This window comes from Cryptomeria japonica, chromosome 4 (genome assembly GCF_030272615.1).
Source record: "Cryptomeria japonica chromosome 4, Sugi_1.0, whole genome shotgun sequence".
Taxonomy (NCBI): domain Eukaryota; kingdom Viridiplantae; phylum Streptophyta; class Pinopsida; order Cupressales; family Cupressaceae; genus Cryptomeria; species Cryptomeria japonica.
Genome location: NC_081408.1, coordinates 325948198 through 325975202, shown reverse-complemented (window position 1 = coordinate 325975202; position 27005 = coordinate 325948198). Strand labels below are relative to the sequence as shown.

The 27005-nt window shown below is 35.9% G+C and overlaps 1 protein-coding gene across 2 annotated transcripts; it reads left to right on the top strand.

Moving 5' to 3' along the window:
- The first annotated feature begins 935 nt into the window (after window positions 1–935).
- Window positions 936–24851, top strand: LOC131063563 (phosphoenolpyruvate/phosphate translocator 1, chloroplastic). Of its 2 annotated transcripts, XM_059219811.1 has the most exons (10): window positions 953–1141; window positions 1225–1620; window positions 13497–13619; window positions 13703–13855; window positions 23091–23176; window positions 23434–23518; window positions 23719–23838; window positions 23953–24021; window positions 24231–24360; window positions 24486–24851. In XM_059219811.1, exons 2-10 carry the CDS (start codon window positions 1306–1308, stop codon window positions 24566–24568), a joined length of 1164 nt encoding a protein of 387 aa, XP_059075794.1. In that variant the 5' UTR covers window positions 953–1141; window positions 1225–1305; the 3' UTR covers window positions 24569–24851. The 2 variants fall into 2 exon arrangements, with proteins under 2 accessions (XP_057853395.2, XP_059075794.1); XM_057997412.2 differs by having other exon boundaries at window positions 936–1620.
- Window positions 24852–27005: the final 2154 nt, after the last annotated feature.

Sequence of the window (27005 nt, the reverse complement as noted above, 5' to 3'; positions counted from 1 at the left end):
TTTATATAATACAAATTAAATTGTATTTTTATATATTATATTTTATATCATGTAAATTATTAATTCTTTTTAAAAATAATATCATAAGTTTGATATTTTGGTTGATTCAAAATAACTCTTTTCAAGATCATTGAATTTTGTGTGTTGCTTTTTGGCTCAAGTACCTCTCTTTATCTCTCTATCTATTTCTCTCTCGCTTGATATGTTCATCTCAATCATATCTCCATCTCTTCCCCTCTATCTCTATGCATGTCTCCCTCTCTCTATCCATCCAACTCTCTATCTCTCTCCCCCTCCCTCTCTCCTTGTCTCTCTATTACAAATGTAACATGGGCAACCTAATTATATTATTGATTCAAAGTTTCTCTCTTTCTCTCCCTATCACAAACATAACATGAGTCTCTTGATAATGGAGCCAGATTATATTCTTGATTCAAAGAATTTGTTTCAATCATGTTTGGATTCTTGCAAGTGGATGTATAGACTATTTGAATATATCACTTCTCCATTAACTGTTTTCCATTGACCACTTTGTTGCACAAACAACATAATTTTCTAAATAGCCTATCGATTTATCATATACAATACATATCTATGCAACTAATACACCAAAATTTTTCCTTATTAACCTTCAAAACCTCTTTGACATACCCATCACACACCAAAATACAATTGCTAGTATATTTTAAGTCTCGTCATGAAGACTTATATAATATAATCTTTTACATATGAAAAACTCATTTAAAAATGTAAGGTAGATTTTCTAATAAATATTAAAATATTTCCTTCTTTACAGCAATAAATGATTATTTCTTATTTAAGAAAAAAATTTAATTAATTCATGAATTTTTAATCCACATTAAACTAAACTAAATTTTAATTAAAAGCCACTTTTCAAGTACTGTACAAATAAGATATTTACCAAATTTTTAAGCATATTGTAGCCTAAAATTTTGTTGGTAGCTTAACAACTATCAACTTCGATTCCAATGCGCAATAGACAATAATTTAAACCGCGGTAGTTGATTTCCACATTAACGCCGCAGGTTTTGTTTAAAACGAAACCATTTTGACCCAGAGATTCAGAGGGAGTCTATAGCCACCAAACAATAATATCTATTTGTTTCTTATATCGGGGCAGGTGGATCTTCTAAACCATTTGGTCTGTCTTTCTTTTCTTCTTGATTCAGAAATTGTAGTGCACTAAATTCAGTCAAAATGCAGTGCATTGCAGCTCTGAACTATTCGGGCAAAGTGGGCTTCCATGGCATTGGAAACATCACCACTGGTCCTCGGTCTCATCCAATGTTGTTACGTTCCAAGGTGCCCTTCCGCCCAAATCTGGAATCAGCTAAACCCCTCATTTGCAGTTTTCTCAGACAGCCAAGCGAGGCTAGATTAAGTTCATGTTCTGTTTTGGGTTCAGCTCTTACCAAGTATGGGAACGGGGCCTCCAGAGATGGTTGTGTTAGAGCAGGGGCAGCTCAACAAGATGGGGCCATACCATCTGCTGCTGCTGATGATGATGCAAAGGGTAAGCTTATGAAGACCTTGCAGTTGGGATCTCTATTTGGCCTTTGGTATCTCTTCAATATCTATTTCAACATTTATAACAAACAGGTATGCATATCTCTAAGCCCTTGAAGTCTAATGTATCATGCAATTAGATCTAAAATTAAACAGACATCATTAAGACAACCAAGTCTAGTTAAAGATGTGCACTTCTCACAATTGACAGAATTGGTCCTCTGATACATAGATGAGCACATGCCCATTTGAACCCAACATTGATCTCTAAGGCCTCAAAGTCTATCGTATCATTTGATTCGATCTAAATATGAAGAAACATGATTTGGACACCTAGTCTAGTTGAAGATGTTTGTCACGATTGACATAATTGGTCCTCTGTCACATAGATGAGCACATGCCTTTCTTAACCCAAATATGATCTTTTTGTGGATTAAGAAATTCAACTATTGTGAAAATGCCCATCTACAACATTTTTTAAATTAATCCTTCGCATGTACTCGTGTAAACCCATATTTGATATCCCAGGGGATCAAAACACCCAAGTCTTGTGAAGTATCTTTATAATTTCGTTTGGGTGGCAAAAATCTCTTGTCAGGTATACAGACGCCAGACTGTTGGGATTTTACCATTTGCAAGGTTGGGATGATTCATGCTGGGATTAGGTGCAATACCCGAGTTATTGGGATTGCCCGCAAAAGTAGCTTGCATATATCACCTGTTGGAGAACTCTGGCAGCACTTGGGCAGCTAAATAAATAAAAAATTATGCTGTGGCAGAATGGGTACTTTCTCATAGACTAGCACATATTCATACACATATTTGATGCTCTTTTTTCCTTTTGGTGGTACGCAAGACGCTTTTGCTTTTCTGTTGAATCCTTTTGGCTTCAACTTAGACCCTTAAGATCCATTGGCCTTTCATTTCACATAGGTTGTGGTTGACTGAAATCCGTATTGTTTATTTTTTCAAGTATTGTCACATATAAGGTCCATTAATCACCTTCCTCTTCCCTTATATGTAGTTTAGTATATCCGGAAAAGAAAATTAATTAGCTAACATACTTTTCTAGTGAACCCCTGTATCCTTACACCCCTGCATGGCAATTACTGAGCACTAGATGAATGACGCAGTTGCAATTCTGTCTTTAATTAGTAAATAAAATGAATCTTTTTGGCTTCTTACTGGAATATTATTGGTAAATAATATATGCCCCCATTGTGGGCTTGATGCTTTCGGACTCCCAAATGAAAATTTAAATTCTCTGGGGTACTGGCTCACGTGTGTTTCAGCCCATATCAGGGTCTGGTTTGTACCCGGTTCAGTACTGGTCCAGTTTCCCTGTTGGGCTAGGGTCCTGCCAAACAAACCTGGATTCTGCCAGCTCCTGGGTATTCTCTGCAGCATACCTGAGCAAACCAGGTGTGTTTGGGAATACCCTAGGCCCGGTAGAACTGGACGTCCAAGATGATTTTTTTAGCGTTTTATTATGTTTTCTGTTTTGACTTCATAATTTGACTTTTCAACCTAAAAATGAAAACCCTAACCCTAAAATTAATGATGATGATACTGATCTTTATGAAGATTCATATGATTATTATTTTAATACTGAACAATGAATATCTATAATGAAATTTGAGTTTGAAAAATTGAGATGGAAGTAGTATGTTTAAATTTTATTGTGGTTTTGTTTATTTAGTTCATGTAATGTGGTATTCTGAACTTAGTACCTCGTCTTTAGGCTGCAAATATGTTATTGATTTTTTTGGTCTGTACAGACCCAAAACAAACCCAACCCCAAATAATTTTTTGGAACTCAAACTGGAATCTTAGGTAAAATTGAAATTTCATATTGCATAAACTATGAGGTACTTAAACAATTAATTTCTTTTAAATTTTTGGACCACAATAATTTTTTAAAACTATTATATCATATGGCGGGATGTTATGTGGTTCTATTTTTATTGTGAACTCAAATGGAAAATACAACATGCATTCTCTTATTTGGAGTGCTTCATGATTTTGATAGAATTTGCATTTAGCATCTGAAATGTGGAATTTATGCGATCAATTATGCAATAAGGAATATGATGGATGGTTAGATTTTTATGGCATCTGCCTTTGATGCGGAACAATATAAAATTCAAGAGTTGATAAATATTTTAATTTAGTAATCAAGAAATTAGAGTTAACATAGCTTGGTTCAAGTGAGGGTTGTTAAGTAGGATTAACCATTTTGTAAGTATGTCATGCCCCTGCCATGAAGCATTCTCACACCGTCCTTGAAAGAAAATAAAAATAATAAGTGAATTTAGATATATACACCAATGCTCAGAAAATTGTCTTATTAATAAGATTTCACAATCTTCTCTAATATTGAAGACCGATATGCTACAGCGATGGGATATTAATAATACTCTTTCCTTGAATTGGTGATCTATTAATCTTTAGCAAGTTCTTTAACTTAAGCGATTAGATGAAAGGTCCGCAATCACCATTGAAGGGGCATTGAGTGTAAGTGAAGAGCAGCTATTAACTAGGAAGAGACATATCGTTTCTAAGGGATGGGATGCTTAGTAAAGAAGGTGACTCTCCATCCTCTCTTGAAGATATATAAGGCAGACCATCAATTGAGAGAAAAGCATCAAATCAAATCAAATCTTAAATGCATAGCCTGCATTCAGAAAACAGCAGATTTGTGTTCTAGCAAGTAATTGGTATGTAAAGTATTGAATATATATATTGTTTAAAATAGATCTCTTATCTCTAATATAGTTTTTTTTTATCGGTAATTGCCTTTGACTAGAGCTTTGAACCAGTGGGGTCACAATGGGGGACCCCATCCCCGAGTACACTATCTTGTATGATGAGGTATTAACGTCTCCATTTTTGTTCTCTAAAATCATCTCTCCTTATCACTCCATTCACCCTTATCACTCCATGCACACCTTTTCTCTCCACTCCTTATCACTCCACTCAGTCACCTTAGCACTCCAATCCTTCTCCTTATCACTCCATCTGACAACCCTGCTCACCTTATCACTCCATTCATCCTTATCGCTCCTCTCACCTTATCTCTTCATTCATCCTTATTGCTCCACTCACCTTATCTCTCCATTCCTCCTTATTGCTCCACTTATCCTTCCTCCAACCCGCCGCCGTCCACTTGCTACACGTCTGCTAGCCATGTTTGAGGCCTTAACACCTCGATGCGTTGCAAGTCAGAACGGGTCTACCATCGTCCATGTTAGCGCAGGGGTTAGTTCACATTGATCACATGGCAGTGATATCTCTCGTCAATCCTCGTGGAGAAGAGCAAAGGCCTTAACACCTCATGGCTGAATGCTACAACATCTTGACGGGCAAGGAACACAGCAGGGCATAGTCACCATCAAAGGGGTACGACAAGACATGATCACCCACATGGGGTCTCAGCAAACAAGCGCTCGGGCAGGGACTTGAACGATAGAACCACTATCAACAGTGGGTTGCAACTTACCGTTGCATTGTGGGGTCAATCCCATACCTCTAATATAGTTATTAATGGGAAGTGCTCATCTAATTCGACTCTAATAATTATTGATTTAATCTATTTATTTTCCTACAAACAATCATGAATGGATTGGCAAGGAAACACGTTAGGGAAAGGCAGTAAGATGGGTTCCCACAATAAGGAGACCACCCCATGTTGGATGGGCAGAGTTTCCTGCCACTTGTGGGCCAAGGGGTGTTATACCACGCTCTTGGGCTTAATTGTGACGAATAGTTTCGGGTGCCCTAATGTGCTTTCCTCTCCAATCCCTACGATGGTTGATTGTTGGAAGTGAAACTAAAGAATAGAAGCAATTATGTATGAGTTAGTAAGGAGACATGATTTGGAGAGCCCATAGATGGGTTGTCCAATCTAAGTAGACCACCCCATGTTGGATGGATGGGAGTTCCTGCCACTTGTGGGCCAAGGGGTGTTACATGCCCTTGGGCTTAGTTACGGTGAATGTTTTCCGGGCACTCTATCGTGCTTTCCTTGCCAATCCCTTCTATGGTTGATTATTGGAATTGAAACTATAAATTAGATCCAAATAGGTGATGTTATTCAACTTAAATGCTTATTTACTTTTAAAAGTTCAATAGCTATTATATGATTTAATTATAGAATACTATTTGAAAACAAATTATGTTGTGGAATTGTTACTTTGGACAAAAATCAGGTATACCCCAATTAGGGTACATTACAAAGTATAATTTACAATTCTATAGTTAAAAGAAATTTCGCTTGGACTATAATAATATTAAAAGAGGGATGCTTATGGAATTGTACATAGATAAATGCAGTGGAATTATGTTTAACTATGAATTTTGCTCTTTATAGTCTTGCAATAGAGATTATTCACAAATTCTTAACCTAGTTGGACGAGTATATTCCAGGAAAAATTAGTATATGCCAATTTCAACTTTATTGAACATTAATTATCATTAATAACTTCTTCAAGCATCACAATCATTCTCAAAGGTAACTCATTATTAGAAGCATTTACTAGTCTTTCCTTTATCATGAATCAACTAATCAAAGAACACACATCGACACAAATGAACACAAGATTTATGTGGAAACCCAAAAGGGAAAAACCATGGTGAAAATAGTTGCTTGGATCTACTACCCAAATCCAGCCTCTCAAAGATATAATGAAGAATTTACAATTATGTAGTAGGCACCAACCTATCGGAGACACCTGATTGAACATTAATTATCATTAATAACTTCTCCAAGCGTCACAATCATTCTCAAACGTAAATCATTATTAGAAGCATTTACTAGTCTTTCCTTAATTATGAATCAACTAATCAAAGAACACACATCCACACAAATGAACACCAGATTTATGTGGAAACCCAAAAGGGAAAAACCACCAGCCTCTCAAAGATATAATGAAGAATTTACAATATGTAGTAGGCACCAACCTATTAGAGACACCAATCTCCAATTACATTTGTAGGCATCAACCTACAGGTGACACACATCCTCTAATCCAAGATCTGAGCTCCAACTCAGTATGTGAGACACCAATCTCAACAGATTATCAAAGATATATGATGTGGACCTTCAAGGTTGATTACTCAGCTTCTTTTTGATCAGATCAACTTCAGAACATCCCTACACTATGCATAAGATCGTAATGTCCTCAACCCAAAATTTAATATTACTTTCAAACCTGGAAAATAGATTCACAAATATTATACCAAATTTCACTAAAACTACCAAAACTAGTCAGTTAGTATTGCATATAAGGACATTGAATTGAATGAAACTTCATAGAACACCATTGAAATGTATTTTATGATATCCAAAAGCATATTATCAAGTCTGAAATCTGATTTACAACAGCAGCAAAGTAAATATCTTCAAACTCCGATTTATAAGCAAAACTCATTAAAAGTATTACAACTGAATACCATTAATGGCACTGTAAACACGACAAATTGATATTGATTGATTTCCAAATGATAAATATATACATATGATCTGATACAAGATTAATATCAGCAACAAATCCCTCAAATTGGAATCACTGCAAGAACATCAATAAAGCCCTGAACACAAACAATGGAAGACTGCTGAAATCTTGAAGCTCCATTGCAACTCTGGATGAAGTTTCTCTATGTGAACAATGGGGTTTCGTTCACTATCCTCCTGAAAATCATGGGTTTATATTTACAAGCTTCCAATCTCCAATGGGTTTCCGTCCATTGAAGGATTTTGCAGAACATTAAGTTCATACAATGAAAAATTGAGAAGTAGAATTTGGCATAAAGACCCATTTTCCCAAATATACTTGTATTTATTTTGTTGTTGGCCAATTTGGTGGGAAAATCATTAATTATAAATCTTACTTTTTTTCATTGCATTCTTAGTTTCCATATTTGCACTTGGTGGGAAAATCATTAATTAGAAATATTTTAATTTCCCACTCCACTCTTGCCAAATTTTCTTTTGGTGGGAAATTCTTTAATTAGAAATATTTCAATTCCTACTTTATTCTTGGTGGGAAAGTCATTAATTAGAAATATTTCAAACTTCCCATAATGGCACAAAATCCAACACCCACTGATTGTTTCCAAATATTTTAATTTAATATTTAAATGTCCTTTTGAAAATATTTGGACATTCATTAATATTAAATTAATTATTTTCCCTAAGCTTGTCTGATTAACCCATGGAAGAATAAAATGGGTTAATATTGACCATAATCCAATTTTTAACAAAATAGGACATGACAAAGATCTTCAAATGAAGCCACACACAATAATCATGCTACTCATTTAGCATCATCCACATACTCGCACATCAACTCTTACAGACACACTAGGAATGAACCTAGATCAAATATATATATGTATTACAATGATAATTACATTCACAAGTCAGCCTACAACTTGATTACCATATCCACAAGTCAGCCTCAAGAATAAACCTTAAACCAAATGTGTGATAGGCTCAGTCCTAAAGTCCACACATTACACCAAGCGTGGGGACATGTTATCACACTCTACTAGCCCCAATGAACATCAACATGCTACCTCTGGCTAATGCACTTTACAATCCTCTAGGGTATCAATGCGCAACATCAGCACAGTCAGCTAACTAGCACAGTGAACACTCTTTCACTTCTAACTTTCTGTTTGCTGAAGCTAAACCTTTGAAATTTTGGAATATGATACTTGATATGTAGTCTTACATAACTTGCAAACCGCAAGCCATAACACTCAGCTGTGGTATAATGCGGAACCAAACACTATGGCAGTGCAACTGAGAGTGCACATACTATTTCTGAGCTACCAACTTCAGAAACAGCAATCAGGGTGGAATGGTGACAATAACATTTATGATTTAAACTTGGAATCCATAGTGTTCAGTACTTCATTCAATGTTGCAATTATTAGGTTGGGACAAACATTTAGTCCTTACATTATGAGGTATTAAAGGCCCAGAACAAACTCTTGGAATATAGAGCACTGTTTCCCATAACTATGAGGCAATCGACATAGTTTCAGTGCAACCCATGAAACCTCTTCCAAGCAGCTTACACTAAAGTAACTCATCCAAACTAGGCTACAAAGTAGTTAGAAGCCTTAATCTGAAAGTAGGAGGGAGGTGTGCACTTGAATACAAAGTAATTTCTAGTGTTTCTCCAAGTTTTTGGGATGGAGGGATGCGATTTCTAGCAAAAACTTTGCTGAGTTTTTGGGATGGTAGTGTGATGGATATTAAAATGAATTAAACAGGCTAAAAGCAGCTGAAATCTAAAAAGGTAAATTCAATATGCTGAATTTGCTATGACAACCTACCCTCACTGCACTCCCTTACCCCATCCCCCTTTCCCCTTTTAGCTCTTTTAGCGGCTTTTAGCATCTTGATATTTTTTTTCCTTAAACAAAGTTTATATTTTGCATTTTTTTGCATCAAATTGGATATGCTGTCCAGTCCTAAGAAAAGGGGGTGTCCTCTCTAAATCTTTGATATGTTTGGAAAGTAGTGGACATTACCTGGATCCCTGGGGACACATCACTGTGGAATGCTGGTATTGATAGTGTGCACTTGAATACAAAGTAATCTCCAGTGTTTCTCCTAGATTACCTGGATCCCTGGGGACACATCACTGTGGAATGCTGGTATTGATAGTGTGCACTTGAATACAAAGTAATCTCCAGTGTTTCTCCTAGATTTTGGGATGGAGGGTCGTGATATCTAGCAAAAACTTTGCTGAGTTTTTGGTATGGTAGTGTGATGGATATCAAAATGAATTAAATAGGCTAAAAGCAGCTGAAATTAAAAAAAAGTAAATTCAGTATACTGATTTTGCTATGACAACCTACCCTCTCTGCACGCTCTCCCCCCACCACCCCTTTCCCCTTCTAGCTCTTTTAGGGGGCTATTAACATTTTGACTTTTTTTTTTTCCTTAAACAATGTTTACTTTTTCCATTATTTATGCATCAAATTAGATATGCTGTCCAGTCCTAAGAAAAGGGGGTGTCCCCTCTAAAGTCTTTGATATGTTTAGGAAGTAGGGGATATCACCTAGATCCCTGGGGACACATCATTGTGGAATGCTGGTATCGATACTGTGGTTTGTGGAAGCACAGTAGTAAATGGGATTTTGCTATAGTTGATGAGTAGCTTAGAGGATTTTATTTGTAGTTTAGTCCTTAATGCTTTTCTCACTGAATACATAAAATGAAAATAACAAAAGACATGCAAAACTGATTTCCAAATTAACTGTAAAGATATTTGAGAACACCATATAGATGATGACGACAAAGACCATTTTAGACTTTAGTGTCCTTTAGGCCAAATTGATGTGTAGAACCAAATAATGTGTATTCAATGTAATTGGTTTTGAATCCTTTTTACAAGTTTTGATTTTGTTGTTGTCTTTGGTTTGCAACCTTCGCAATCATTGGGTTTTTCCCAACATAATTGCCTTGACTATCTGTGGGCTCATCCCAATTGAATTGCCTCAGAAAAAAATTATGACGTAGAAGCAGATCAAGATAATTTAAATAATAAACACAAGATCAGAACAAATTTTACAGAGATTTAGTTTTACTTTTAACTCCTAATTTGTTGAAATTTTTTTTTGGATAGCCAAAACTATTTTTTCTTGAGTAGATGGTTGGTTTGGTGGGCATGCATGTTCAAAATTGGATCTCCAAGATTCGTTTGGTTTTTCTGATTTAGGAATTCATGAACCAAGTTAGAATTGTAGATACCAGCATAAGCATGCCTTGTATCATTAAATAATGGTCATGTTGGGGTGAAATGAGTATCATCTTCTTTTTCATTTGGGTCACACAACTTATAGATATTTTCATCCCAAGGTTTTTCTATGTTTTAATCTGCTGGTTTTGCTCATGAGTTCTATTTTAGCAATCATATTTTTCTTCTTGAACCTAGAGTTTGATGAAAGCTCATGTTTGGGATGGATGTATAGACAAATGTTAATACATCAGAAATGAGACATCTTTTAGGATGTGATAAATTCAACATTGTGAGTTTTTAACAACAAAGACACCTAATCCATTGTAAGCATTTGAGCAGACAAGCTGTTTGGCAAGGCAGTGAGTTAAATTTCACTTCAGTGAAAATATGAAGAAAGGGCAATGTTGTTTTTTCCCAAAAGAAATGTGCAAGTTTGGTTGGTTCTTGTGTTTCTAAAACCAAGCAGGACCTGACTTTGCTTGCAGCTAAGCCAAGCAGCTCTACCGAGTCTCAAGTGTTTGCAATTCCAAGGTAGCCACAGGCATCATCATTAGTGTCTGACATCAGCATTAGAGTTTTTCAATTATTGGGGCACAACTCTCCTCCTAGCAATTTTTTTTCTTTCTCCGAGTCTTCCTAAGTCAGAGGAATATAAAATCAAATATAAACATTTGAGAAAATAGTTTGTAATTTACAAGTACTCATGTATATTATAAATTTATATGTGCTGATCTTATTATAACATCAACTGATGCAGGAAAGATCCCTTGGTTTTTGAAATATTAATTTATATGGAACAATTCTCATTCCAGAATTCTATTAGAGATTTTAATTTTATGAATCATTTTAAACTTTGATTTTAGTCATGATGTGAAAGAGTTTTTGGTTGTAACGATATTTTGTTATTTTGTTAGGCATGTAATGCTGAATTTGTGAAGTATTGTAATGCATATATTAGACATGGATGCATGATAGGCATGCTGCATCCATAAATGTCTAGTTGTAGGGAATAGCCTAGGGCTTTGAGGGTGATGCAAGGTGAAATATGATATTGTTATGTCAATGTGACATGAAAGACTGCATAACACGAGAGATTTTCTTGGAGTTATGCTGGTAACAAAAGCCAGTGGTCTGGTGGTACCATTTTGGGTGCCAACCCCTCTTTATAACCATTTATGTTCCAACTAGCCACATTCAAAAGAAGATTGATTTTGTGCCCCATGGGTTGTGCAATGTGATGGTGCTCCTTTTTAGACTCATGCCCTTGGGCAATGAAGGAAATTACAGGTAAGAGTGAAGAGGGAATGTTTGGAGCCGTTTGGCAGGGAGCATAGTTCTATGCTTACTCAGAAGGCCTTGTGATTTCACGTAAAGCTGTTGTGCACATTCAATGATAATGGAAGGGTTGATGAAATATAGAATGGATCACTTCCTTTGGGAGTGTCTATGATAGTCAAAAGCTGCATATCACTGTGGGATTTTGTGGGTTGGTGGTTATAATCCTCAGTTCCTTCAACCTTGAAATTTTGAGATGCTTTGTCTCACCATCCCTCTGAGATGTGGGTGCAAGACATTTTCATGTTTAAGTTGGCTACTCCACTGCTGCAAGTACTTAGAGTAAGATTGCAGTGCTTGAGTAAAATAATAAATTGCATTCACATAAGATTATGGCTTTCATAGTAAGGCATCGGGACAAGTATCCTGTGCTACTTCTCCTTAAAAATAATAAGGAGATCTTTGTGGACTGAATTCTCTCATTGTCAGTCATTGACAGGCATTGTGGACATGGAGGTGAAGGACAATGAATTGGTGAACTGAATATGAAATCGGGGGTACTAATTTTATGTTTAACAGGCTAGTTATTGATGATCACATGAGTTTCCATTGATTTGGCATCTTGAGGGTCTTTTGAGTGTTTCTAGAAACACTCTATAGGACAAGTGGTTGATGATACCCACGATAGTGCTTTGCACTTACATTTGTTCATTCAGCATAAGGTGCATATACTTGTGCATTCAACATTTCTAACATATTTATATATATCCATGTTTGATTTGTTGTTGGGTAGTATAAGGAATTTTTTTCAACAATTGAGAAAAATCCAGTTAAGCAGAAAGGAAGAGTTTTCATGCCTTTTAGCATGGGTTCTTCTATTATTGATTTTACTGTAGTAGAGACCATAGATGTGAGGCGGTAAGCATAGTCATCATGCAGCCATGGAGGTATGATGTAATGTACAGATTCCAGAGTCACCAAGGGAGATACTTGTGGAAGTTGCAATGATGATTATGCAGCACCTGCAATAAAAGGGTTTCTTATGTAGGTTATGATGGTTAATAGTTATAATGCTTTCCAATGAGGTATGTTGGATCAATACGATATACGATTAAAAATTATGTTATGATTCTAATATCATATATTCTTAAGTGTAATAAGATAAGTACTTGTAGCATGCTTAACATAAATAGTAGCTCAAACACAAATCCCTCTTAATTAAGATGAAGGGGTGTGTCCATAACCTAATTAAGCTTATAAAAAAGAGGTGGAGATGCTTCCCCAAACCATCTTATCATCAAGTGTTGAATTTGTACTTTATAATCTGATTATTGGAGGTCACACTTTGCTTCTTATGTTTAGGTTTCAAGGGAAGTGTTTCTTAATAAAGAATAAAAGAGCTTCTAAATAAGTAGAAAGAAAAATATATCAATTAATGTAAACAAATTACGAAATAATATTTAATTACACTAAAACCTGAAAATGTGTGTGGTTTAGTGCTTAGTTACAAGCAATCAAACTATTTTACAGTTTAACACAATGACCTAGGTTCAAATCTCTCTAATAGGTATGAATAAGACCAGATGCAAAGTTGATGCAATAGAAACACTCCTCATATTGTGGTTGTATATAAAATGGCGAAAGCATTAAAGTTTATATTACAAAGAAATGCTCGAAAACAGTTTGCGAGGAATTTTTATGTGTCAAAACATCAAAAAAATAAATGTAACTACGATAGACGGACAACATGATATCTCCGCTTCTTTGCTGAATTCTCACTATTGAATTTGCATGGTTTAATGAATAGTAACCTTATTGATTTCTGCTGTGTTTAGTTTCAGATTTTTTTGAAATAATGGAAAAACTTTTTTAATGCTGAGGCAGAATTCCCTAGTTACCATTAGAATCCATCTCTCAATCAATTCTACCTTTTGCAGGTTCTGAAGGCATATTCCTTCCCAATTACAATCACAAATTTCCAATTTGTAGTGGGAACTGTAATGGTATTATTCTTGTGGTCTACTGGATTGCATAAGAGACCTAAAATAACTGGTTCACAGGTAAACTCGAGCTTTTCTCCTTTGATGATCCTTTATTGATATTTGGTTTTGAAAACTGACAAATGGCAGTGTTTGTTTTTCAGCTAATGGCAATTTTACCTTTGGCATGTGTCCACACCATGGGAAATCTTTTTACCAACATGAGCCTTGGCAAAGTTTCTGTTTCTTTCACACATACAATTAAAGCCATGGAGCCCTTTTTTTCTGTTCTCTTGTCGGCATTATTTCTTGGCGACGTAAGTTCATAAATGATTAATAGTCTTTAAAGATTTCTGGATTGATAGCTGGACATGAACTAGATCAATCTTTAAATTTAAAATACTTTTTGCATCCTTTTCAAGATTTAAATTTTTTAATGGTTTGATAAGATACATATGAAATATCAAAGAAGGTGGAATATTCAAAAGCAATTTCTCTTGTGGAAACTTGTACAAGGGATATATTTTGTTTATCCTTGTATATAAATTCTCAATTTGAATGTTATTATTATGAATATAGAACTGCTTTTAAAACTTTATTTGCCTACACACAGAAGCTTAGTGACAATTGGAATTCTAACAATAAAAACTAGGAGTGGGATTGGAGATTCAAGGATGCTTGGAGTGTGACATTTGTTAGATTTAGCACTTTCAGATTAATGTAAACTCAGAAAATCAGAATTTAATTACTAGTTAAATTGATTAAATGAATAGTTTATAGTTTTCCAGATTTAAGCATAACCAAGAAAAGAACAAAATAAACACAAGACACAATTACCTTGGGAAAACCTCTTAGGAGGAAAAACCCAGCCAGAAAAGATCCTCAGATCTGATTATGGATTGAATTCATATGAAGGTAACAACACTTATCTCAAGTACTTGAAGGTGATTGCACTTAGTGCTGATAATGTCTGTCACAAGGCTGCACTTTCACAAGCATCAAATTAACATGCCTGCCCCCTTAGACAGTAATCAGGTACAAACCCTAAGTCTCCAATATTTGGATCTGAAGTCTGCTCTTTGATGGACATCAGGTACAAACCCTAAGTCTGCAATATTTGGATCTGAAGTTTGCTCTTTGATGGACAGCAACCTTATCCCTTGGTTCGGTCTCTTCATTAATGAATTTCACACCTCAACTGGCATGTGTAGTTCGCTGATATGACAGGGATAATTCACTTTAATTGCAGATGTAGTCTTCCTCTTGAATTCGCATTGGTAGGCACATATATTTCGCATGGATGGAAAAACTGAATGAATGAATTGTGATGTGAGGTTTATGCTTATTTATATGTGGAGCAATACTCCTAAACATGTCGGCTTGCTTTATAAATTAAAACCTTTTAATTTATTTAATGCGAAATATAATGGGATAGGGTTGGCCCTATCATGATGGCGTGTTAGGCTTGTATGTAGCGTGGAGTTTAGCGTGGGGTCTTTTATTAGATGTCGTGAGGTATAGGGCCCAGCCCTACATGTTGGGGAAGGGGCTGGCCCCCTTGGGCGGATTCCAATGTTGCCCAAGGCAATTGGAATCCGCCATTCCCTAATTATAATAACAACATTGCCCTAAAAGATAAGAAAAAAATTATATTAGTTGTGCAATACCTTTGCTTAAACTATAGTATGTTGTAACACAGTGCCCGATATACGCTACTGGAAATGAAACTCATATCCACATTTTTTAATTAGATATAAGGTGTGTAAAAAGTGTGATTGTGTTTGGAACTTTGGATAGAAGTTGTCCACAAGTCTACAATGGCAACATCCATACCACCTTGGATATATGGGCCTAAGTTGGTGTCCATACCTTCTCAGGACAGATCTCTTCTCTATTTTAATTTTTTTTGTGATATTATAGTTCAGTTTCCTTTACCAGTCATTAGAGAAAACTAAAGTTCATAGTTCATTTTATTTAAACAGCTATAGGTGCAGTTTATTTATCAGCAGTTTAAATTTCAGTTTTTCAGACGTTACATATTCTGATTTCCAACAGTCATATTTCAGTCATGTATTAAGTTTTAGATGTCAGGTTTCAGACATTACATTGTCATGTGATTTTTATAGCTCTCTGGTTAAAAAAAATTATGTATCTTATATCATGAAAAACAAGAAAATTTCTGTAATTGAACAGAGGAGTTCCAGGAAAATTTGTCCATATAAAATCTAGGGAAAAAATCACTTTTGTCTGCAACTTGACGGACAAAGAGCCTTTGCTAGTTACTTTAGTAAGAGCTAACTCTTGCTTGAAGAGTCTCAACTTGTCCTATGTAAGTTTCAGACTTTTACTTTCTCAGCCATAACGGTATGTTCCTTTTAGTATTCAGGAACCCAAAAGAGACTTGCACACAATTCACAGACATTAGTAAACCAAAATCCAATGCATACACTGTATTATGGAGCGAGAATATCACCAAACTGCATCCAAAGGTGGATGCTTTTTGACATTCATTGCCATTAAGGCATCACTAGTTGGGTCTCGAACCAAATTTTCTCAGCCATCTATCCCAAATCAAGTATATTAAATAAACTGTACAACAATCACAATGCTCAGAGAGGCTTCGGGACTTCACTAAACCAGTGTCTCTGGGGACCCTCTAAATTAATCAAATCAGAACTAACAAGTTTGAGGAAGTCATGGAATTAACGCCATTGTAGAGTAAAAGGACTTTATAATCTGAATGCCTTGAAGATCAGAGGATTTCCCTTATTAATGCTTGTGGGCCTCAAAATTGTGAGCATTTGGTTGTGAAATGGACCAAGTTATGATAGATCAAATTCGGTATACAAAATCATCTGGTGTATTTAAGACACAGAAAGTAGCTTTCCTTGCAGAATTAAATTCTAGATTTCTAATTATTTGTTATACTACTTTAAGTTTAGAAGCATAAGATGATGACTGATGACGGGGATTGCTTTCATGAATGCTTTACATCCTTTCTTCTTCTTATATGGCCCAACCATATTTATTTATCATTATTGATTGGGGAATGATATGGTCAAAGGCTGTGCTGATATTGTTGGTAACAGCTCTTTGAAGGCAACTTCTTGTATTAGTTCCTGTGTTGTCAGAAGTATACAGAGGTGTTTACTATCTGGTTGCTTGTGTGGCTATGTGAGTACCAATGTGACTACTAATGTGGTCTCTTTTCTCCTCAACCATATTATCTAGTAGTATCAGATAGACTAATTTGGCTTTATGTTGACATGTCACTTCTATGTAAATTATTGTATTTGAGTTTGCAATATTTACAAGGTCGCATCAATTCAATTCTTGTTCATAAGCCAGGCTGCATGTGATGCACCATTATGTAATGTTTGCTAACTTCAGACTGTGTAGGATTGCATAGAGACTTGTAGGGAAAAGGAAGAGGAGATTTATAAGATTAAGTTTTAGCAAGCATCCTAAGTATGCATATGGAACCCCTCGTGTAGTCTAGTGGACTTTTAGTTCCATTCTACCCATATAATGGTTTAATTTTGGACATAAAAAATCTTAGGAACAATCCAGACATTGCCAATGCATAAATCGTGGTTTGTGGTTTCTTGTTTGTGTTTGTAGTATTATATTACAGACTAAGAGCTTTCACACACAGAAAAAATTGTACTTTGTAAAGCACAAATATGCAGGGCTAAGCACTCAACTAGACTCTCCATATAACTAGGATACCATGAAATGAAATTAGGTGACAACTATTAAATAGCTACTCATAATCTATAATGCACACATAAAATCTAGAAATACAATACAGTGCTCTCACCTCATATCAGCAATCACGTTGGTTACCTTCTACTCCTGATTTCTTTAGCATGTCTTCGCAGTGAGGCACATTATGCTGCTGCCTATTTCTTGTTCTCAGGTTAACTTATTAAAAAACAATATTTCTTCATGATGTAAATTTGATTTAGTTACAGGATGTGACACCCAGTCAAGGCCAGTTATTCCTGGCAGGAACATGCATCCACTTACTTGGAGCCACCAGTTAATCCAAGCATGACAAGAACTTGTACCCAGTTTAAACACACATGATGGAAGCAATAACGGTAAACACCTTTTTTAGTATCAAAATCAGATCACCTACTGTCTTGCAGTCACATAGTCCAGTAAAAAGGACCTACAACCTTCTTTTGTACCTCATATATAAGCACTAACAGGATTTCAACATAGTCAACGAAAGGAAAACCTCTGCTTTATTCTACTGCAACCTCTCATGAAATCTGCAAACATTCTTTTATATCTTCATCTGTTATCTTCTGTCTGAGGAGGTAGGTATTCTTTTGAGTCACTACTACACCCCTAACTAGCTTTCTACAGATACAGGCCTCTATGATTAAAAGCATCAGACGCTAGAATAGGAAAAACCACCAGCCAAGGTAGCTGTCATCTCACTTAATTGGTATGTTCAGGTATAAGTGCCAGAAATAAGGCCTGACAGAAGGAGCAGTAGCTGTAAAAGGAGGCAACAATGTAACTGCCAACAGCCATCAGTCAGGAAATAAATAACCACTAAAGATTAAGTGCCCAACAATTGCCCATGACTACAATAACTGGCAAAGTATTCAGGGAAGTGGGTGCTATTAAGTTTTTGTAACTGCTATAATAATTGCTTGACGACATCAGTCAGATGTTCGCCAGTTTTGAGGTACCATGTTCAAAAATGTTCCGAGTGCTGCCAGCAAATGTAATTGCTAGAACAGACACCTCCAGAATAGCAGAAACCGCCAAAATTTTTGTCATCATATATGAGCCATGTCAGCAGTGAGCAGTGAGGGATATAAACGATTTCAACGCGCAAAGAACTCTGGTGTGTCCCAGCAGCAATCAAGAATCACAGCAAAAAGAATCCAACCAAGTCAGTGAGTGTGTGGGCTTCAGCAGCAGTTAATTTCTAGATGTTTCTTATGTAGCTCTAGGAATTGAATTCTATTGCTAGCAAACAGATATGGCAGGCCCCAGGTTTTGAGGATTAAGCCAAGACAAAAAGAGTTGCAGGTCCCATTCAGCGGAAGAAATTAACTCTTTTATTTTTTGTCCTCATGCCTAACATACTTGGAGGGTACTGTTGTGACGTTTTCACACATCACCCCTTTGCAAATGGAGACCCCCTACTTTTTAGGCCCTCTCGGTCTTTTGGTTTTGGTTTTTGGGTCTTTTCGCAGCCATTTCATCAGTCCTCTGAGTTTGCAAGTGTTTGGGGGTCAGTTTGATCATGTCTGCAACTCCTTTGAGCAAACTTGGCTAAGTCTGGAGCCTGTTTTGTTTGTTTTAGGGTTTTCACCTTCAGAGTCGAATTTGAGGCCTTTCCTTTAGGGTTTTGCAAAAACTAAATGTTGCATTGGAACCAAGGCCCTTTAAGGAACCTGCATGTGAAATTTGAGTGAATTCTGAGCAACTTTATATTTTTAGAAAGTTCCTATTTTTAAGGGATTTCACTGCCTCCCGGATTGGTCTAATTTTGCCAAAAATCAAACTTACTATTTTTAGTAATTTCTATTTTTTAGTAAGTTTCTATTTTTAGTGTCTCTGCGTCTTGTTTTGCCCTAACTATGACATTTTGAAACACTTTATATTTTTGGAAAGTCTATTCTGATAGGTTCCTCACAGGCAGACACTGAAGACTGAGCATTCCTGAACATTTCTAAATCCGGAAAAGTCAAAAAGCAGGCTAAACTGATAATAAAATGGCTAAGTGTGAGCATCCATTCTAGAAGTGGAAAACGTTGGAGAAATCTTCTAAGTTCGGAAAATCGCTTCAACTCCCCAAAATGTTATCCTGATTGTGGAAAAAGTTTGAAACTCATCAAGTCCGGAAAAAGCAAGTCAAAATTCCTTCATCCAAGTAAAATGGTGCTCAAGAAGAAGTCAAGGTGCCAAATTGAGATGATCAAGAAAAATCCAGAATATGCAAATTCCCTGGCATAGGTAAAATGGCACCCAAGTCTTGGACAGGGCGCCAAAGTAGATAAGGCATGGAAAAGTCCAAAAAGTGAAAATTCCTTGCCCAAGTGATTTTAGCGCCCAAGGGGTCAGGCAGGCACCAAATCCATAGTGCCTTGGAAAAGAGTGAAATTGTAAAGATCCTCCATGAAGTGATTTTGGCGCCCAAGTCAGGGGTTGGGCGCCAAACAAAGGTCCTCAAGGAAAAGCCAAAGTTCCACCACAAAGTGAAATTAGTGTCCATGGACAAAGAAGAGTGCCAAAATGACTAAGTCATGGAAAATGAAATCATGTTCAAATTCCTTCCTCATGCCCAAATGGCACCCAAGTCGAGATGCCATGGAAAACTTGGAAATGTAGAAATTCCTCCTACATGGCAATTTGAAGCCCAGGTCAAGGAGAGGGAGCCAAAGTGAGGTGAGCATGGAAAAAGTTTAAAATGCCAAATTCCTTGACCAAGTAGAAATAGCGCCCAAGAACCAGGTAGGGCACCAAAATCAAAAAGTCATGGAAAACTTAGAGAATTGAGAATTCCTTCGCAGAGGTGAATTAGCACCCAAGCAAGATTGAAGGCGCCAAAAGGAGTGCATCAAGGAAAAAAATTGAAAAGTTGAAATTTCCTCCATGATGAGGATTCCACACCCAAGTCAAAGATTGAAGAAATTTTCCAAGGCAAAGAAAACTGAGGAGCAAGGAAGAAATTGAGAGAAGGAAAATCCCCTTAAGGAAGAATTCAAAATTCCCCTCCTTGGCATGGAAATTTGTCAAAGAATAAAGAAATTTCAAGATGAGAAGAAAAATTGGCCAAGTGAGTGAAGTTTTCTAACTTGAATCTTGGAGCTAAAAATGGAAAAATTTCCTAAAAATAGGAAAGGTGAAAATTTGGCTGTGTTGGAAATTTCTTCCTTCAGGTCAAAATTACAGGAAAGGTGAAAAATTGACTAAGTGTTGGAAATTCCTTCCTTCAAGACGGTATTCCAAGAAAGGAATAAATCACACCCAAGGATGAATTGAAGATAAAATTTTTAAGGCAAGGAAGGATTCAAGGATGAACTGAACAAGAAATTCCCCTCGGCAAAATTTTCTAAAAATCCATTTTCGAGCAACAAAAATCATCCGAATTTCAAAATGAGGTTTGGATTCATGAGATAGTTTTCTCTCTCCTAGACCCTAGAACCCTAATTTGAAAATATTCTTAAAAAATAGGAAATGTGCAAAATTGATGAAAAATCTTCTCTAAAACAAGGAAAATTCGAAACTTCAAAGAAAATTCATCCCAAATGAAATTTTTTCTTTCCAGGGGTTTCTCACCAAGTGGCAGCCATGTTAGCGCATGTTGAATTAATGGAACACCTTTTTGCATGTAGTCATCACATTTAAGGCATTATGACAGATTCCTTTCGCATGGCAACTGTCGTACTAATGCAATAGTGGAGCATCTTTTGCATGTAACCGATTTGGAAGTAATGGTGCATTCAATGCACATTGGGCAAATTTGAAAGAAGTGGTGCATTTAATGCACAATGGATGCCATTTTTGGCAGGAATGTAAGTAATTGTAATTCGTGCCCTAGAACAGTAATCAGATTTGTAACATTCAATCAACTATAATCAAGTAGATTCAAGAATGAAACAAGGAATCAAGAGACAAACACAAATACCCTGGGAAAACCTCCAAGGAGGAAAAACCCAGCATTAAAGACCCACAGGTGAGATTATGTATTCACTCTTATTGCACACATACAATACTTAGCTTGCTTTTCTGAATCTGATCTTTATGTATCAGATCTGCCCTTTTGCATACTTCAAGTCTGCACCAAAATGCCCTATATCCTCTTGAAAAGTTCACCCAATCCTTGGACAAGTTCGCACAATCTTCTTTGGTGATTTCGCACCTCTTGTTTGCAGAGCTAATTCGCTGATCTCATGGATGACTGAATTGTATTTGCAAGTTCACTTAATTTATATGAGTCCTTAACCTTTATTAACTCCAAGTCGGCCTTCCTCCTTTTGGCGCCAATTTATTTATTGTGGCGTGGAGTGTTTTAGGGTGGCGTGTAGGTATAGGGCTGGGCTCAACTTGGGGGCACGTTACCCCTTTAGGATAGGACCCAGTCCTATATGGGTTCAGATGTTGCCTTAAGGCAATCTGAACCCATCTTACCTAGTTACAAACAACAATTCCCACCTTGTTGCATCATGTGTGGGGAATCTTTTAGGGAGAAACCCTAATTAGGGTTTTGCATGTAGCCGATGCTTGAAGCCTATATAAAGGGGCGACCCCCCTCATTTGTAAGTAGAGGAGAGATTGATTTTGAGATTGTTGCTATAAGTTTTGAAGTAGATAACTTAATACATTGTTCAATTTGTTGGTGTATTCTTGTGCTGTTTTGTGACTTGCCTGGTCTCACTCTCTTCACTTAGATTAGATTTGCTTTGAAGTTGTTAGACGAACAGGATTTGATGAGATTGTTCATAGTGTAGACCCTCGCTCATACCTTTGGTTGGTAACTGATTGTTATTAATTGTGCAAGGTTAGTCTGAGCTTTTTCTACGTGGAAACTTAACTTCAATCATCGGTGGACATTGTTCTTTGATGGTGTTCATTGGTGGTTTGAAAATATTTTGCTCAGCCTTTGAAGATTGCACTGCCTCTGTGTAGTTGTCTCCTAGTGGCGAAGCAGAATGTGGTTTGGTTTTACTTGAGCAATCCTTGTCTCCTTGTTCTTAGCTCTAGATTCAGTTAGCTTAGCTTTCTAAACCCTTCCCTATTTACTTTCGGCAAATTTTTAAACCCAAAAAATCCTAAAAACAAGCCATTCAAAGCTAAATCATTCGCGAGTCTATTCCTTGAAATTGCAAAATTGTCTAATCTTCTTTGAGGATATGTAAGGCCCCTTGGATTACCAGTATATCACATCTGCCAACTGAGTCACATCCGTTGCATTAAGGAACCTTGGAGTCGATTGTCTGAACTTTCCACAATCTTAGCACACAATCACACTTTGATCAAGATAGAGTAAGGTGACCATTGGTAACTTTATTTAGTGTTCGATGTAGTCAGAAAAAACACGTCAACAGGTACAAGCAGAATGAAGGAGTTTAAAATAATTAAGGTGGTGAGGTGGGTCCCAAGAAATCAGCAGGAATCCATCCAGCCAGGTCTTATGTGGACCCCATATGATCTTCCAAGCCAAATAGCAGCGAACAGGAAAAGACAAGCAACCAACCTGGAACACACCACAAAATTGAAGTAAAACCAAAATTTGAATGATTACTGTTGTTAGGCAAGCAGGATCACATGTGAACTCAGATGCTCCTGCATCAGAATTACAAGATTACAATACACAATCACCGCCTTAAATTAAAAATTTCTATGTTTGTTTGTCTATTTGAAGTGCAATGTATGACTTAAAAGCTTTGCAGATTTCTTTCCTCATTCCAGAATACATGATTTATACAATTTTTTTCCATTTATGATATATGTCTGTCAAGCAAATATTCTGTCTTTTGAGTGAAAATTCAGTTACCTAACAAGGTCTACATGGAGTTGCAGGTACCAAATCCATTGGTCGTGGCATCTCTTGCACCTATTGTTGGTGGAGTAGCACTGGCATCTATGACAGAGGCTTCTTTTAACTGGTAAGTGAATGTACACCGTTAAATTCATATTGTATTCCTGCTTAGTAATTTGAGATTTTATGATATAGCTTTATCCTTGAAGCCCAAAATGGCCAAAGCTGATGAATCAGATATCCAAGGAAAAATAAATAATAAATAGACTTGTACCTTAGATCCAATTATTTGTGTAGGACAATGTTTTGATTCATAAAACTATAGCATAATTAGGCACCCTGTGGTTCAATTCATTTAGCCACTTCTCTATTTTGGAATTACAGGGCGGGATTTTGGAGTGCAATGGCTTCAAATGTGACATTTCAATCTCGTAATGTTCTTAGCAAGAAATTGATGGTGAAGAAAGAGGTGATTTTTCCTCCTGTTTCTTGTTATAAATTATAAGGTGTACTGAATTCTATTTTATTTGATATGATTTTCTATGATATGCGTTAAATCATCTCCCTTGTTTTAATAATTTGGTCCCATCTTTGATATTTTTTTACTTATTTAATGAGATTGGTGCAGCAAGACAAATATATTGATGTTTCAGACCTTTTCCATTTCAGGAATCTCTCGACAATATAAATTTATTCTCAATAATAACAATCATGTCATTGTTCTTGCTTGCTCCAGTAACTCTTTTCTTTGAAGGTGTAAAGTTTACACCTTCTTACATACAGTCTGTGGTGAGTATTTATTTTATTAACTTGTGTAATATATTATCTTCGAGATCACATGCCAAACCTAATCTAGTTGGTAATGTTGTAGTGGCTATTTGATTGAATTTGTCAACACGGCAGGGTTTAGATGTAAAGGTGATAGCTTTAAGAGCTTTGCTGGCAGGGGTGTGCTTTCATTCATATCAGCAGGTCATGCTTCTGAACTCCGATTCCTATTTGTTTGATTATTCATTGAATTCTTCTAATCACAGATTGAGTAACTGGATGACTACTTGATATTGGCGTGAACTAATAGTAAAATCATTTTTGTTTAAACTACTTTTGGTGCTTATAGTATTTTGAGTTACCAATGGACATGACTACTGAAAAATGCTCTACTACATATGTATCTATAATAGGTATCCTACATGATACTTCAGAAAGTATCTCCAGTTACACATTCTGTGGGTAACTGTGTTAAGCGAGTGGTTGTCATAGTGACCTCAGTTCTTTTCTTCAGGACACCCGTTTCTTCATTAAATGCACTTGGTAAGCATTTTCTGACGAACATTTAGCCCGTGAAAGTGGAACATTAAGAAATTCATTGGAGATGCTGGAACTATTTATATCAGTGTGATTCCATTTCGAAAGCTTAATTTTATTACAAACTGCAGGAACTAGTATTGCTCTGGCTGGAGTTTTTGCATATTCAAGGATAAAGCAACTGAAACCAAAGCCTAAACTGAAGGCAGAGTAAGGTTTGTTGAAACTGGTAGTGAGCTTGGTTTTTGATGTGATAGGTTGAGCATGGTGACAGTTGCCATGAGTTTTGTACACTATCTCTGGAATTCAAATTGATGTTGCTTTTGAAATCAATGAATAATTTCTGGTGTTCACATTTTAGCAAATAACTGCATACCCATTTCACTCTTTCTTGTAGACTCTTCCTGATGTTTTGTTTATGCAGAGGATTCATTATTTCGTCAAATTTGAGAGCCATGTTGTCACAATAATGAATAAGATTAAGAGTGTTTTCACGAGTTGTGACTACATGTTTTTTTTTCATCCTTGTAGCAAGTACCTTGGGAATGGCTAAGAGTGAGCATTTAATTCATTGGTTTTTAAGCTGTAAGTATTGGTTGTTGCGAAAGTTAAAAACAAATTATATATAATATGTAAAACCTTGACACTCAATAAGATTGACTGGCATTTGTGCAGACAATACAAACTAAATAAAATCTCACTGCACAGATGGGAACTAAAATTTTGATTTCCAGTTTCCACCAAATGTTAGCAGCACTTTGTCTACAATTTCTTTTATTGAAATGATGTCATGAGTTCCAAATCCTATTGTAGTCAAAATATTTTTTGAAATGCCTAATTGGTCGAATACATCTGCAGTGAATTTTTAGAATTGTTTCACAAACTTGGATTTTCCCGTTACATCATACATTAGAACCATTTTTCAACATCTTCCTAATTTTTTTTTCTAAATTTGGCAATCCTGCATCAATGGCCATCATTTTAATATGGTATTTACTAATTAATGAAAAACAAAAAATAATAATGACAGAATTGAGGGAAATGCATGAGTAAACTATTCACTAAAATAACTACTAAAACTGTTTCTGGTGTTGCCAACGTGTGAAAAAATTCTTGCAGGTGTGGATCACAAGTATTTATTTATTAGTGATTCGTTATTCTACCCTGTAGTTTAACTAAATAAAGGTAGGGTAGAGAAAAGATAACATCAGTGGCCGTCGTCCTGCAAAGTGTATCATAATCTTATTACGACAATTTTAACATGGCACATAAAATTGCAATAATTGGGCAAACAGTTTATTTTAATGATGATTCAATCCTAATTTTCACCTATTGGGCCAGCAGGAATAACTCTAGTTGTATCATCATTAGTTGATTTTTGTTTTTGCTGGAAATATTGAAGAATTGCATTGCCGAGCCGTAGTTTGAATATGTTATCAAGTTAACCTTGTTATCTCCTCTTTTTAGTTAAGGCCGTTGACAGAAAACTTTTGACGAGAGTTGAAAATGGTCAATATCTTTCCTATGCCAAATCATTCAGAAGTTGCAATACTGTATTTGGGTATTGCTTAGCACCAATCTTGTATTTGGGTAAATTTCCAGAGCTTGCAGTCTGTGATGAACTTGGTGTATTTACCATGTGTTTATGATGGTTGATACAAGTGCAACCGGGATCTTTATAATCTGCAGGAAATGATAGGTAATTTACACATAATTGAGGTGGAGTAAAAGTTGATTCGGACATATCTTAGATTAACTGGTATTGAGACTCAATGGTAAGGAAATTAGGTTCAAAGGCTTGCAAATAAATAAAAATCTATTTAAGGTTGTACCAAATCTCAAAATGTACAACTAGTTTCAATTGCTTTGTTAATTATCACCAACATAATTGAGGAAATACGTCACGATGGTTGATACGAGTGCAAGTGTAATTGAGATTCTTATAATCTTGTAGGGAAACTTAATACACTATTGAAATTTTAGTATAACGTTTTCAGGAAATTTGCTTCACAAGAAGTTTCAATTTTCTGGTTAACTATTATAAACATAAATGAGGATTTCCATTTTGTGACATTAAGTACATTAAGTTTTTTTTTTTTGGATTTTATAGTGTTAGTTTCATATTGGCAAGAATTGTGAGACAGGGTGTTCTACAAGTTTTGCCAATGGATAGTCTTTTTATATATTTATAAAATTATGAAATGAGAAAAAATGTTTTTGATTGAAGAGTAAATAGGTTTAATGGGGCTTCTAAAATCTATTTATATCAATTTGTCAAGATAAATTTCTAAACCAAACAACTAATGACTCCAACAAGTTTTGGAAGGGCTTGAAACCTTTTACAATTCACCTTACTTACACAATGTGATATTGCATACTTGCAATCTAGAAACCCTCAACTTGGGATGAGAATTTGAAATAGATTTTGGAAAACCTCGCTTCCTTCTTTGAAGAATCGTCCAAGACATCATTTTCAAACTCCACTGAACATGGAGAGAGAGGAGGGAGTCTTCCATTGTCACCTCATCTATTGTCACTTTTCATGATGAGGAAGAATGTCCAACCAAAGTTGTCCTAAGCAACATCAAATTTGCAGATTGAGTAGAGGCGTGACTCACATTGAATGTATAACCAAAATTGTTGTATGCTAC